The sequence below is a fragment of the Myotis daubentonii genome, chromosome 1 (genome assembly GCF_963259705.1).
Source record: "Myotis daubentonii chromosome 1, mMyoDau2.1, whole genome shotgun sequence".
Lineage (NCBI taxonomy): Eukaryota > Metazoa > Chordata > Mammalia > Chiroptera > Vespertilionidae > Myotis > Myotis daubentonii.
Genome location: NC_081840.1, coordinates 230,624,132 through 230,637,643, shown reverse-complemented (window position 1 = coordinate 230,637,643; position 13,512 = coordinate 230,624,132). Strand labels below are relative to the sequence as shown.

General features: G+C 57.7%; 1 protein-coding gene and 1 non-coding gene across 2 annotated transcripts in view; both read right to left on the bottom strand.

The window, feature by feature from the left end:
* STK32B (serine/threonine kinase 32B) overlaps positions 1-13,512 on the bottom strand; it is a 121,269-nt gene that overhangs the window by 62,495 nt on the left and 45,262 nt on the right. The window contains exon 3 of the mRNA XM_059675869.1: positions 11,964-12,115. Coding sequence (XP_059531852.1) covers positions 11,964-12,115 — 152 coding nt within the window. The remainder of the gene's footprint in view (positions 1-11,963; positions 12,116-13,512) is intronic.
* LOC132224036 (U6 spliceosomal RNA) lies at positions 8,524-8,630 on the bottom strand. The gene has a single exon (XR_009450581.1). It is a non-coding gene; the product is annotated as a U6 spliceosomal RNA (small nuclear RNA).

Here is a 13,512-nt window from a genome sequence, read left to right as displayed (position 1 = left end):
ACTTCATAGAAAGCATCACTCCGGTAGCATCAGAGAAAGCTTCACGGATGAGGGGTGGGCAGGGTTTTGTGGTTCAAAGAGGAGCTCACCGGGAGAACAGGGCTGGGAGAGTGGAACAGCACATGCAAAGACCCGGACAGCGGCCTGAAAGCGCCTGGTGTGGGAGCCCCAAGGAGCTGAGCACCGGGGAAGGACGCCGTGAGGATAACAAATTAACTAACCATAAAGCTCAGTGGAGTTAAAAAACAAAGACAGCGAAGAGGAAGTATAACTTAAAGAAGAAGAATAAAATCTGACTACGGCGGGCTCCCCTAATTTGGAACACGCAGTAATGCAGAGGCACAAGGAAGCATTTGAGGAGCTGGTTTATCATGTAAGCAAGACCGGGGCCACCCACAGGTTTGCCAATGTTCAGGAAAGCACGGTCACATAGCTGCAGACATGCTAATGCAAACGCTGAATAAATTCATTAAAACCGTCCCCACGGAACCCTCCCGTCTACACCTCATTAGGCTTCCTACTTCCTCCACAGCGTGGCTGTGCCTGCCTCCCCCGGGCTGCTTCTGCACAGGTAACCACCTGCTTCCTTAATTGAAAAGATGCTCGTCGCACGGCCTGACTGTAGCTGGACTCGGGGCCGAAGAGGGCGCCTCTGCCACCCTTTCTGAATTACAACGTCGCCGCGCGATCTGCACGAGACCCGAGACTCCTTCGAGATTAACATCCAGTCGCAAAGCCTGTGCCTGGCCCGGCTGCGTCAGAAACCTCATTCCTCCCGGTACAGGCCCCCAGGGTGTGGACGGAACGGGGATCGTCAGCGCGGTTTAGACTGATTCTCTTTCGAGGCGCCTCGTGCAGAGGGCGGAACGAGGAGGGCAGCCGGGATCAGCCACCACGGATAGCGCTGTGCACGGCCGGGGCTCTACTCCACCGGACGCCAGCGCTGCCTCCGTGTCTCCCGCCAAACCGGCACCACCCACACGCAAAGGGAGGACGCGGTGTTCGGACTGGACGTGAGGGCTGAGCTCCTGGGCTCACGTGGCCCCTCCGCCCACTGCTTCCTTCGCCCTCGCTCCTGCTCCCCACCCCTGCTTCTCCTTCGGGAGGCAGGATGATGTCATCGCCGGGATGGTCAGGATGAAGTGTGGACCATGTGGCTGAACGGGTGTGGAGTCCCTTCCTACTGCCACTCCGGCCGCCCCGATCTTCCCCAGACAGTGACTGTAAGTTTCTCGAACATTCATTCACAAAGACCTCAATGAACTCATGGCCAATCATTTGCTAATAAATAAATAAATAATAAAAAAAATCAGTCTCACTGGGAACCAAAGACACGTGTCGTGAAGGACTACAGGTTCCATCTTTTTTTGTCCATCACGTGACCGACGAGGAAGGGAGAAAAGGCCTTCGTAGAGATGCTGGTCAAGGGGTCCCATCCGAGGTGCAACTTCACAGTCCGTCTCAAAAACCTTCTGGTCCAGTGCGTTGGCTTCTAGGAATTAATATCTTAAGCGAATGATCAGGGAAGCAGAGTTTTATAATCCCGATAACGGCTAATCTGAGATGGAACCCTGTTGGGTACCACGCCCTCACTTTATATAGACTGTGTGGCGTTCGCACCGTGTGGAGCAGGGATGGTCCGTCATGAGAAGCGGTTAGGGCAGCCGTGGGCAAACTACGGCCCGCGGGCCGGATCCGGCCCGTTTGAAATGAACAAAACTAAAAAAAAAAAAAGACCGTACCCTTTTATGTAATGATGTTTACTTTGAATTTATATTAGTTCACACAAACACTCCATCCATGCTTTTGTTCTGGCCCTCTGGTCCAGTTTAAGAACCCATTGTGGCCCTCGAGTCAAAAAGTTTGCCCACCCCTGGGTTAGGGTGACACGGGCCAGCACAGGACACACGCTGCAGAGCGAAACCAACTCACAGAGAAGACACAGTGGACTTTCGATATTGCGGCTGCTGCCATCGTGACATCGTTATTTGCTGAAAAAACAGCACGTGTCCCTCCGTGAAACAGAACAAAGTGGGGTTCGTTCCAGGGAGGGTGAGGCACTGTTGGCACATTGAATAGCACCACTAACCACCGTCCAAGATCCAGGAAGCCAAACACCTGAGCATCAGGGCGACTCCTCAAAAGGCAGCGGGTCAATTTCAAAGTCAATTCCAGAGATTTAAACCCCCCGGGAACGCAAGAATGAAGGGATAATGCCGGTTGTCCGCGCAGCCAAACGGGCCAGGTCGGAGGTGTGACCCTGGCAGGCCGGGGACGTGCCCTCTGCACTCAGTTATCCATCCGTTCATTCCACCCGTATTTCTGGGAACGTCTACCCACCCCTGTTACCCTGGAAGGCACAGCCAGGTAGGGAACGTGGTGTGGGGAACAGGGGAGATCAACAGGCTCCACCTTGACCTTCCCGGGCCTGGGGACCAGGCTTCTGAGCGGTGGGAGAATGAGACGTGCAGCCCCTGGAGTTGGGCATAGCGGACGCATTGCCTGGGATCCAGTAGCAGGAAGAACGGCCCTCGAGGTCCCTTGGGGTCGGTTTTCTAAGAAGATGACCCCATTTTAGACAGAAGACCTTGCAAATCCCCCACTCTGCCCTCAGGACCAACATGGCCCTTACACGGACACCGTCATTGACCGTCACTGCTCACACTGTTCTCACCACAGGAGCACACCGGGCCGTCGACCCGAGCAGCACCCTCCCTGAGAGCAGACGGGACCACGCTCTGCTTTCTATGTGTAACCCTTGACCTCCCGGGCGCTGCGGCCTCTGCCTGGGGGAGAGGGAGTGGTGCTGGGAGCAGCCAGGGCTCCTCTCCTATACCCGGGCACAGCCGTGCCCATGGATGTGGAATGGAACACTTTAACCATGAACGTGCCACCTTTGGTTTTACAAGTTGACATTGATTTTCACGAAGCATCTAAGTCTTTTTGATTCGATCACACAGTCTGGGTCACCCATCCCTGCTTATCAACGTTGTGCTTTTTTATCCTCACTGGAGGGTATGTTTATTGATTTCAGAGAAAGAAGAGGAAGGAGGAGAGAAACATCGAAACGTCAATGTGAGAAACATCAATTAGTTGCCTCCTGTATGCACCTCAACCATGGATCAAACTCACAACCTGAGTAAGTGTCCTGCCCGGGAATCGAACCCCCAGCCTTTTGGTTATGGGACACTTACCAGGTTGTGGGTTTGATCCATGGTTGAGGTGCATACAGGAGGCAACTTCAGCCAGAGAGCAGGCAGGGGGAGGCTGTCTAATCTCAGACCCACAGAGCAGGAAGCGATCTAGGCTCCTGGCCACTTTGATGGGTCAACAGCAAAAGCCCGTCCTTAAAGGAGACCAGATGGGGAGCACTCGCCCATCACAGCGGGAATGCAGAGCGGCAGGACAGGCGCCTGGCCCCAGGGCAGTCAACCCGTCAGCCCCAGGGACGCCCAGGACCTCCCTGGACCCCCCTGGGCTCTGTGGAAACTGGGGAGCCAGGCGGCAGAGTCTAAGGCTGTGGCTCACTGCAGCCCCAGAAGGAAAGGGGCTAGACCCCCACGGAAGGTCTGCTCCCCTCTGAAACGCCTTCCCAATTCAACACCTTTTACCGCCTTCGCCAGAAGAATAAAGGCTCTGGCGAGTGACCGCTGGGTGCGAATCCTGGCTCTATGCCCTGTACACCGTGGGACCCTGCACAATCCCTCGCTCAGCTTCTCTGAGCCTCAGTTTCCCCATCTGTAATGACACCTGCCACGGGGATCCGCTGTCCACGATCAGTGCCACGAAACCCGGAAGGTGCCACTTCCTCGGGGAGTCTCCCTGATGCCACAGAGGTCGGCTGAGGTCCCTTTCGTTCACGACCACGGACCTGCCTAGGCACTTCCTTCTCGGCGCTTGCCAGACTTTGAATTCCACATCTTTTTCTTTTTCTCTCTTTTTTAAAAAAAATATATTTTATTGATTTTTTACAGAGAGGAAGAGAGAGGGAGAGAGAGTTAGAAACATCGATAAGAGACAAACATCGATCAGCTGCCTCCTGCACACCCCCCTACTGGGGATGTGCCTGCAACCAAGGCACATGCCCTTGACCAGAATCAAACCTGGGACTTTTCAGTCCGCAGGCCGACGCTCCATCCACTGAGCCAAACCGGTCGGTCAGGGATCCACATCTTTTTCTCATTATCTGATGGTTGCTGTCTCCCTGTCTAGACTGAGAGAGGTGATACTGGCCCGGGGGAGGCCACGTCGGCGGCTCTGCACTTATCGCCAGCCCTGAGGACAGCGCCCGGCACGGAAAGGGGACTTAACAGATTCGCGCGGAGTGAATGAGCGCCTGGGACACGGGCGGCGTGGCCGTGGAGGGGGAGCGGCGGCGGCGGCGGCGGCGGCGGCACTCCGCTGTCTCCCTGTGAAATGATGAAGCAAAGCGCCCACCTGCAGAGCCTGGTGACGTAAGAACGGGGACCCGTGGGAAGCACGGAGCACAGTGCCAGGCACCCAGCATGCGCACAGTAAGTGCGGGCTATCAGCACCTCCCCCACCGTCACCAGCAGCACGGAAAAGGTCGCCGGCCTGTGGTGCTCCATGGTTAGGGAACCGGCCCCACACCGAAGGGCTGAGGGTTTGATTCCTGGTCTAGGGCACGGACCTGGGTTACAGGTTTGATCCCTGGCTCTGGTCAGGGTGCATGTGGGAGGCAATCAGTCAATGTGTCTCTCTTATATCAATGTTTCTCTCTCTCTCCCTCCCTCCCTCCCCCTCCCCTCCCTTCCCTCCCTCCCAGTCTCTCTAAAAATTAATGGGGAAAATACCCTCCGGTGAGACCTAACAACAAAAGAGAAAAAAACAGTCACTTTCCTGCCTTCCTCACAAATGTGCTCTGGGTCAGGCGGTTTGGGGGTCGAAACCCCCTTGCTCAGCCCGGGCCCAGATGGGCCACATCATTTCTGTTGGGTTCAGGAAACCGACGGTTCTATTGCGTTTTGGTTCCAGGCCAGTGCAGGTCAGTGTGAGCGAGGAACCAGGGGAGCAGCCCCACATGGCCCCCTGCATCCAGTGTGGGGAGGGAGGAGGCCTTTGTTTAGCCAGCACTTCCCCACAGGCACCTGCTCAGCACTGCCCGATGCTGAGACGTGGTTCTGGTGCTGGAAACAGGCTCCCTGCCCTCGTGGTGGGCCATAGACAGTGGTGCCATCGCCATGAAGAAGCAGGAAGTGTGGGGTGCACTTCCTAATTGCTCCCGGGCCAAGCCCAGTCCAAGTGCAGAACACGCGGGAGAGCGTGAGGAGCGGTCACGGCAATGGCACACGCAGGAGGCGCGTTGGGGCAGAAAGCAGGGAAGCAGAGCACCCGGACGACTGCGGCGGGTCCAAGGTGAGTCCTGGCTCTGCCCTATGACCTCGGGCAAACCCCACACCCGCCCTGATTGACAGTTGGGTCTCCCATTCACCCACCAAAATCTCCTGATGCACCAGGGCCCAGCCCCGGCCCCGCTGTCCCTGAGCCCTGTTTTTGCACCGCTCCACCCAGCTGACCCTCTGGACGTCAGGATGCAGGCTTACCCATCGCATAACCCACACGCACAGCCCTGCGCCTGTGCCCTTAAGCATAACAAACCTACGTCCCTTAAAGATAAACCTGGCACCGAAACCGGTTTGGCTCAGTGGATAGAGCGTCAGCCTGCGGACTGAGAGGTCCCGGGTTCGATTCCGGTCAAGGGCATGTACCTGGGTTGCGGGCACATCCCTGGTGGGGGATGTGCAAGAGGCAGCTGATCGATGTTTCTCTCTCATCGATGTTTCTAACTCTCTCTATCTCTCTCCCTTCCTCTCTGTGAAAAATCAATAAAATATATTTAAAAAAAAAAAAAAGATAAACCTGGCATTGCGAACGCACACGCTGAAGTCACCGGCGACATCAACAAATCCTGGAATAGCAAAGGGTGAGAAAAGGACCCCGGACAAGACAGCTTCACCTTCTGTCCCCTTTCCTGGAGGGGGTTACCATGGCAATGGAGACTAACGGGAAAGGGAAAACTCCACAAGCATTTCCCATCTCTATGTGGGAGACGGGCTGGAACATCACTTGACTCAGGCCACGGTGGACATTCGTAATCTCCGTGTATCTGTAATGTACCCAGGACTCCAAGGACAGTGACTATGCAAGATGTAAGTCAGAGAGCAGAGGTGCAGAACGAACCGTCGGTCTGTCTTCCTCCCTCACCGTGAGCTCTGTAGGGATGGGGAGGGCTGCCTCACTCACTGTTCTAGCACCAGCGTCTGCAGTGTTTGGTGCATCATAAACCTTTAACAAATGTGGAATGCATTAACTTCTTGAGGGCAGATGCCGGGAATACAGAGATGAATGAGGCGTGGTCCCTTTCCCCACGCGGCTCACCGCTAAGGGAGGGAACAGACATACAAACAGGTACACGTGGCCGAGCTGCTTGTACTGCCACAGAGTCCAGGAGAAGGCGCTGCCGGTGGGGTGTGGCGGCAGTGCACAGGCGCTGACGGAGGAGGAGGCGCCCGGACAAAAACTCCAGGAAGGCAGGAGGCACGCTACTTCTGCTCGTCTCTGTGACCTTAGATGTTAAGACAGTGCCTGGCACCCAAGATGAGCCCAATAAATACCTATTTACCCAGCCAGCGTGGCTCAGTGGTTGAGTGTGGGCCTATGAACCAGGAAGTCCCGGTTCACTTCCCAGTCAGGGCACATGCCCGGTTGTGGGTTTGATTCCTAGTGTGGGGCGTGCGGGAGGCAGCCCATCAATGATTCTCTCTCATTACGGATGTTTCTGTCTCTCTCTCCCTCTCCCTTCCTCTCTGAAATCAACAAAAATAAAAAAATAAAAAAGAATTGAGCAGAAGCTTTTAAAGAAACACCTATTTAATGAATGAGCACGTGGGAGGTGAAGTCCTCACAGGGGCAAAGGGGAGAGAGTGTTCCCAGCAGAAGGAACCGCATGTGCAAAGGTCTGGAGAGATGCCAACAGCGAGATGAATCACAGGTGCCGCCAACCGGGCGGGACGGCTAGGACACACACGTGGCGAGATGGTGGCAGATGTCAGGAGGAGGGGCCGATGTCATGTCCACGGCCAGGGCCTGGAGAGACAATTACTCCATGGGCTTGGGAGCCACTAGGGTTCTACGCAGACTAGGGGAGGGCTCGGGTGTGCACCTGTAAGATCTGCCCTGTACTCTGGACTAAATGTCTGTGTCCGGCAAAAATGTACACATTGGAGTCCTAGTTCCCAGTGTGAAAGAGTTGAGTTGGGGCCTTTGGGGGTGATCAGGTCCTGAGGGTGAAGCCCTCAGCACAAGATTAGTGCCCTTTTATCCTACTAGTCCTAATATATAAAAAGCCAGGGGCCGTCACGACCGAAACAACCAGATGGACGGATGACCGAACAGCAGGCTGCGTGGGGTGACCAGGCTGGCGGGGGGGTAGTGAGGGATGACCAGGCTGGCGGGGTGGAGGGGGGAAGTTAGGGGCGATCAGGCCGGCAGGCAGAGGTGGTTAGGGGTGATCAGGCTGGCAAAGGGGGCAGTTAGGGGTGATTAGGCAGGCAGGCAGGTGAGCAGCTAGGAGTCACCGGTCCCAGATTGTGAGAGAGATGTCCGACTGCCGGTTTAGGCCCCATCCTGGGGACCAGGACTAAACTGGCAGTCGGACATCCCCCGAGGGGTCCCGGATTGGAGAGGGTGCAGGCTGGGCTGAGGGGAATCCCCCATGCACAAATTTCATGCTCCAGGCCTCTAGGCTACACTAATAAAAGAGAAATATGCAAATTGACTGTACCTTCATGATGCCCACCAGCCAATCAGGCGTGAGTATGCAAATTAAACCAACAAAGCTGGCAGGTTAATGTGCATATGCAGGCACTGAGCAGCCAGGGGCTTTCCGCACCGCCCCAGCTGCTCTGGGCCTCTGGGCAGTGTGGGAAGGCAGAAAGGCAGCTCTAGGCTGGAGCAAAGGCGGAAAGGCGGCTCCAGCTGGAGCGAAGGTGGTGCTGGCAGCCAGGTGAAGGAAGGCCCATTCTTGCACAAATCTCATGCATCAGGCCTCTAGAATATAAAAGGCTAATATGCAAATCAACCCAATGGTGGAACCGGTTGCTATGACATACACTGACCACCAGGGGGCAGACACTCAACACAGGAGCTGCCCGCTGGTGGTCAGTGCACTCCCACAGGGGGAGCGCCACTTCGCTCGGCTAGAAACCGGGCTCACGGCTGGTAAGCACAGCAGCAGCAGTGGCGGGAGCTTCTCCTTCCTCCGCAGCAGTGCTAAGGATGTCCGACTGGCGGCTTAAGCCATCATTCAGACACCCCTCAAGGGCTACCAGACTGCGAGAGGGCGCAGGCCGGGCTGAGGGACCCCCTGAGTGCACGAATTTCATGCACCAGGCCTCTAGTGTGTATGTGTGTATGTGTGTGTGTGTGTGTGTGTGTGTGTGTGTGTGTGTGTATATATATATGTATATATGTATATATATATATATATATATGTATATATATATATACATGGAATGCTTCATCAATTTGTGTGTCATCCTTGCCCAGGGACATGCTAATCTCCTCTGTATCGTTCCAATGTTTAGTATACGTGCTGCCGAAGCGAGCATGATTCGTGCCCTTTTAAGAGGAGATAAGAGAGAGCTCCCTCTCTCTCTCCCAGGTGAGGTCACAACAGGAAGACAGTCATCTCTACACCAGAAAAGGGTGCTCATCAGACAGCGACCATGCTGGCCCCTGACCTCAGACTACCAGGTTCAGGACTGTGAGGCATAAAGGCTGCTGGCTAAGCCACAAGCCTGGGCACCTGTTGTGGTGGCCGGACTGGACTGAGGCACCCGAGGAGGGCACCCAGGCGATGGGCAGCTGGTTGGGAGGCTGCGGCAACCGTCAAGGCCAACGATGGTTACTGTCATGGGAATGAGCTGAGCAGCACCTGGCGATTATTTGTGAAGGACGTGTATCCTTCCTCCACGGTTCCCGGGGCTGCTGGTCTCTGTCCTCCCCACTCCTGCCCCCAGCGGCCCAGCCCAGCTGCCCCTTTAAACACCTCATGTAGTCTTACTTTAGGCAAAGGTTTCGATGCATGGGGGCGTTCCCCTCAGCCTAGCCTGCACCCTCTCCAATCTGGGACCCCTCGGGGGATGTCCGACTGCCAGTTTAGTCCTGGTCCCCAGGGTGGGGCCTAAACCAGCAGTCGGACATCCCCACTGGGGATCGGGCCCGAAACCCAGGTATGTGCCTTGACCGGGAATGGAACCATGACCTCCTGCTTCATAGGTTGACATTCAACCCCTGAGCCACACCGGCCAGGCAGGCACATGCCCTATTTTAAACAAAACATTTTAACAGCTAGTCTAGTAAATATAACCAGCCAGGAAGTAGAACTGGATTCTGAAAACACAGTCTGAAAACACAGGTGAACAACCTACCCACTGCCATTAAACCAGGATAAAAACCCGGTACTAAAACCTCCCTGCTAAGAGAGGATGAGTCAGCAAGTCGTCCAGCCAGAGGCCGGCCTGAAGGACACGTGCTCAGGACAGCGGCCCCAAGGGGGTCCCTGGTGCCGCGGTCACCTCACGCCCGGGACCGTGCGGGCCCTTGCTGTGGATTGCCTCCTTTGGTCCTTACAGCATCCCTGCGACGGAGTTATCCTTTAGTCAACCTTACTGACGACCTGGAGACCCCATCCCCAGACGCAGTCACCTTGGGGGTTAGGGCTTCAACATAGGCATGGGGGAGGGGACACCAATCAGTGCATAGCAGCCTCTCGGCCTGCAGGGGGCAGAGCTGGGATTAGAAGCATAGAGATCAGACCCCCAGCCAAGTGCTGAACCGCCCCCATCCCCCTCCCCTCCTCTCCAGGGCTCCCATTGACACTCCTTGCAGCCCAGCACCAGTCCGATGGTTTCCTTCCCTTTCTCCTTCGTCCTGGTTGTCATAAGCCCGAGAGTGCAAAACAGCTCTGCTTCAGGACGCGTGAAAAATTGCTCTGAGAACTCAACTTGGGCCGTCACAGGCTTGGGAGCACCCATCACTCATCCTTTAGAGACAAAGAAAGTTGTCAGGAGACAAGCCATGCCCGGCCTTCGCCTGCGCCCGCTACAGAGCAAGTCAGCGAAATCGCCGAAGCAGGAGGGCTGCGTCAGGCCTTCCAAGGCTGCCATGAATCACCTCCTCGCAGGCAGCCAGCGAGATGCAGAGCTGGCATCCCATTCTTCCAGAGCCGACAGGCAATTCCTCACTGCGCTCCCCTCCCGCCTGCCCGCCCGGGAGGGGGCAGAAGGGGGAGGGAGGCAGCCAGCACAAGCCCAGCTCAGGGACTGGGTCAGCGCTGCCCGCTCGCGTGGGACCCTGTCAGACTCCCGGAAGCAGAGGGCCCAGGCTCAGCCCTTGCTCTTGAAGGCTCCTGGCCAGAGGCCCTCGTGAGCTGGACAGAAGGCACACCAGGCCCGGGTTAGAGGGAGCCGGGGAGCCAGGGGAGGGGGAGTGTCGGGAAGAGGGGGTGTCACCTGCGCAGGCACCGAGGTAGGGGGGCATTTCTTGGAAGCAAATTTAAAGCAGAGATAGTAACTGGATGGGATGGAAAGAAGGTTCCAGAACCTGGTCCCGGCGGGCCTGTGGGCTGGACTCGGAATTTGGAATTCAGGGTGTCCACACTGGGCAGCCATCCGAGTCCTTCTCACCAGCTTTGAAAAGTTCAAGTCCCCAGAAGACTGGGTTTGACACTCTCATCGCATGCATGTGTCGTCAGATAGACAAAAACCTCTAGGTCCATTCTCACCTCGGAGGCATCAGGTAAGAAGACGGAATTAACACTTAAATTGGGCGCACGCTTACAGACTTCGGCGGGAATGCAGTTTACAAACTGTTCATCGGGAAATGTGCTCTGCAAGACACTGGAACCAGGAAGGCCAATTCCTTCCTCTTTACAGACAAGATGTCGGCGGGCAGAGCTGCGTGGGCATCCAGCTCCATCAGCGGTTTTGGGGTGTGCGGCACTCACCACAGGCTGACCAGGAAAAGGTTTGGGGGTGCGGGGCACTCACCACAGGCTGACCAGGAAAGGGTTTGGGGGTGCGGGGCACTCACCACAGGCTGACCAGGAAGGGTTTGGGGGTGCGGGGCACTCACCACAGGCTGACCAGGAAGGGGGTTTGGGGGTGCGGGGCACTCACCACAGGTTGACCAGGAAGGGTTTGGGGGTACAGGGCACTCACCACAGGTTGACCAGGAAGGGTTTGGGGGTGCGGGGCACTCACCACAGGCTGACCAGGAAGGGGGTTTGGGGGTGCGGGGCACTCACCACAGGTTGACCAGGAAGGGTTTGGGGGTACAGGGCACTCACCACAGGTTGACCAGGAAGGGTTTGGGGGTACAGGGCACTCACCACAGGTTGACCAGGAAGGGTTTGGGGGTGCGGGGCACTCACCACAGGCTGACCAGGAAAGGGTTTGGGGGTGCGGGGCACTCACCACAGGCTGACCAGGAAGGGTTTGGGGGTGCAGGGCACTCACCACAGGCTGACCAGGAAGGGTTTGGGGGTGCAGGGCACTCACCACAGGCTGACCAGGAAGGGGGTTTGGGGGTGCGGGGCACTCACCACAGGCTGACCAGGAAGGGTTTGGGGGTGCAGGGCACTCACCACAGGCTGACCAGGAAGGGTTTGGGGGTGCGGGGCACTCACCACAGGCTGACCAGGAAGGGTTTGGGGGTGCGGGGCACTCACCACAGGCTGACCAGGAAGGGTTTGGGGGTGTGGGGCACTCACCACAGGCTGACCAGGAAGGGGGTTTTGGGGTGCGGGGCACTCACCACAGGCTGACCAGGAAGGGTTTGGGGGTACAGGGCACTCACCACAGGCTGACCAGGAAGGGTTTGGGGGTGCGGGGCACTCACCACAGGCTGACCAGGAAGGGTTTGGGGGTGCGGGCACTCACCACAGGTTGACCAGGAAGGGGTGCTCCAGGCCCTGCATGATCTGCAGCTCCCGGAACACGTTGCGCACCTCGTCCCGCTCCACGCACTTCTGCTTGTTCATGTACTTCATGGCGTACATCCGCCTCGTGTCCCGCTTCTGCACGATGCACACCTGGCGACAGCAGAGGGGACAGTCAGGCCCGGACGCAGGCGGCCCTCCTGCAGGTCTGCCCCGGGGCTCGGGGCTCGAGTCTGTCCTGCGGGCAGAGCGGCAGCTGCAAAGTGGAGGGGTTGTGCCGGATTGCTAATCGGTTAAGCTCAGGCTCGGCCAGGGTGAGGGCGGGGAGGGCGCTGTGCCTGCACCCGGAGGCATCCCGGGCCTCCCCCCAGGCACCCTTCCACCCGCCAGGCCTGCTTCCTTTGCTGAGGACCCTCGGCCAGCAATGCCGGAGGGTTAAGGCCGAAGGAGCGACCCCTGACCCGAGCTGGGAGCAGGGCGCCTACACCCCAGGCCGCTTGCCCATGGGGCGGGATCAGCCTGGGTTCCCGGGACAGAGAGTTTGCCCAGGGGAGTCACTGGCCCGATGGCGCCCCTCGCTGGCAGTCCTCCTGCCTGCCCCTCTCTGACTCCCGGGCCCCGCAGCCACCTTCGCTCTCCCTCCACTCAGGCTCACGCCGCTGGGGAGCAAAGATGTGGCAGCGGCAGTCCCAGCAGGCCCGTGGATGGAGCCCCTCCTGCAGGCCAGATGCTGAGCAAACTGTCCCCCACCACTCAGTCCCCACGAGATCCTTACGGATAAAGCCAGTATCTTCCCTGGAGCGCGAGGGGCGCAGCCCCCAGCGGACCAATGCTCTTGCCAGAGTTCAACCAGCTGCTAAATAGCAGGGCCGTGCCAACCCCAGGGCTGACTTTAGAGAGACTCCTTTACTGGGGGCAGGGGGGGGGGGACGGGGCAGGGAGGATGGACATCAGGTCAGAGGACCCTCGCTGAAGGAATTAATGCAGGGGTGGGGGTGGGGGGGCATGAGAGGATGGCAAGATGCAAATGGCAAAGAAGAGGCGCCCTGCCTATAACACAGAAGGCAGAGCCCGGGACACGCGGCCGGGAGTGAGGGGCGCGGAGCATCAGCCGGGCCAACACGGCCTGCGCACCGTCCCATCCGCCCGACAACCGCGAGGCCCCGTGTGTGAGTCCGCAGCGGCCACAACGCGTACCACCGACTGGCGTGGGAAACAACGCACTGTCTCGGGGTCTGGAACCAGAAGCCCCACATCCGGGGTTCGCAGGGCTGCACCCTCCGAAGGCTCAGGGAGGGTCCTGGCGCCCCTCCCACCTCCTGGGGATGCCCTGGGTCCTTGGGGGTCCTGGGCTCACAGCTGTGGCCCGTCACTCTCTGCCGCCAGCCGCACTGGCCTCTCCCCTGTGTGTCTGTGTCCAGGTATCACCTTCTCATCCGGGCACCAGCCATACTGGATGGACTTCGGCCCCCCTAAACCAGGGTGGCCCCACCTTAACTAACTGCATCCGAAAGCCCCTCTTTCCTCTTTCCAAGTGAGCCCCTTCCCGC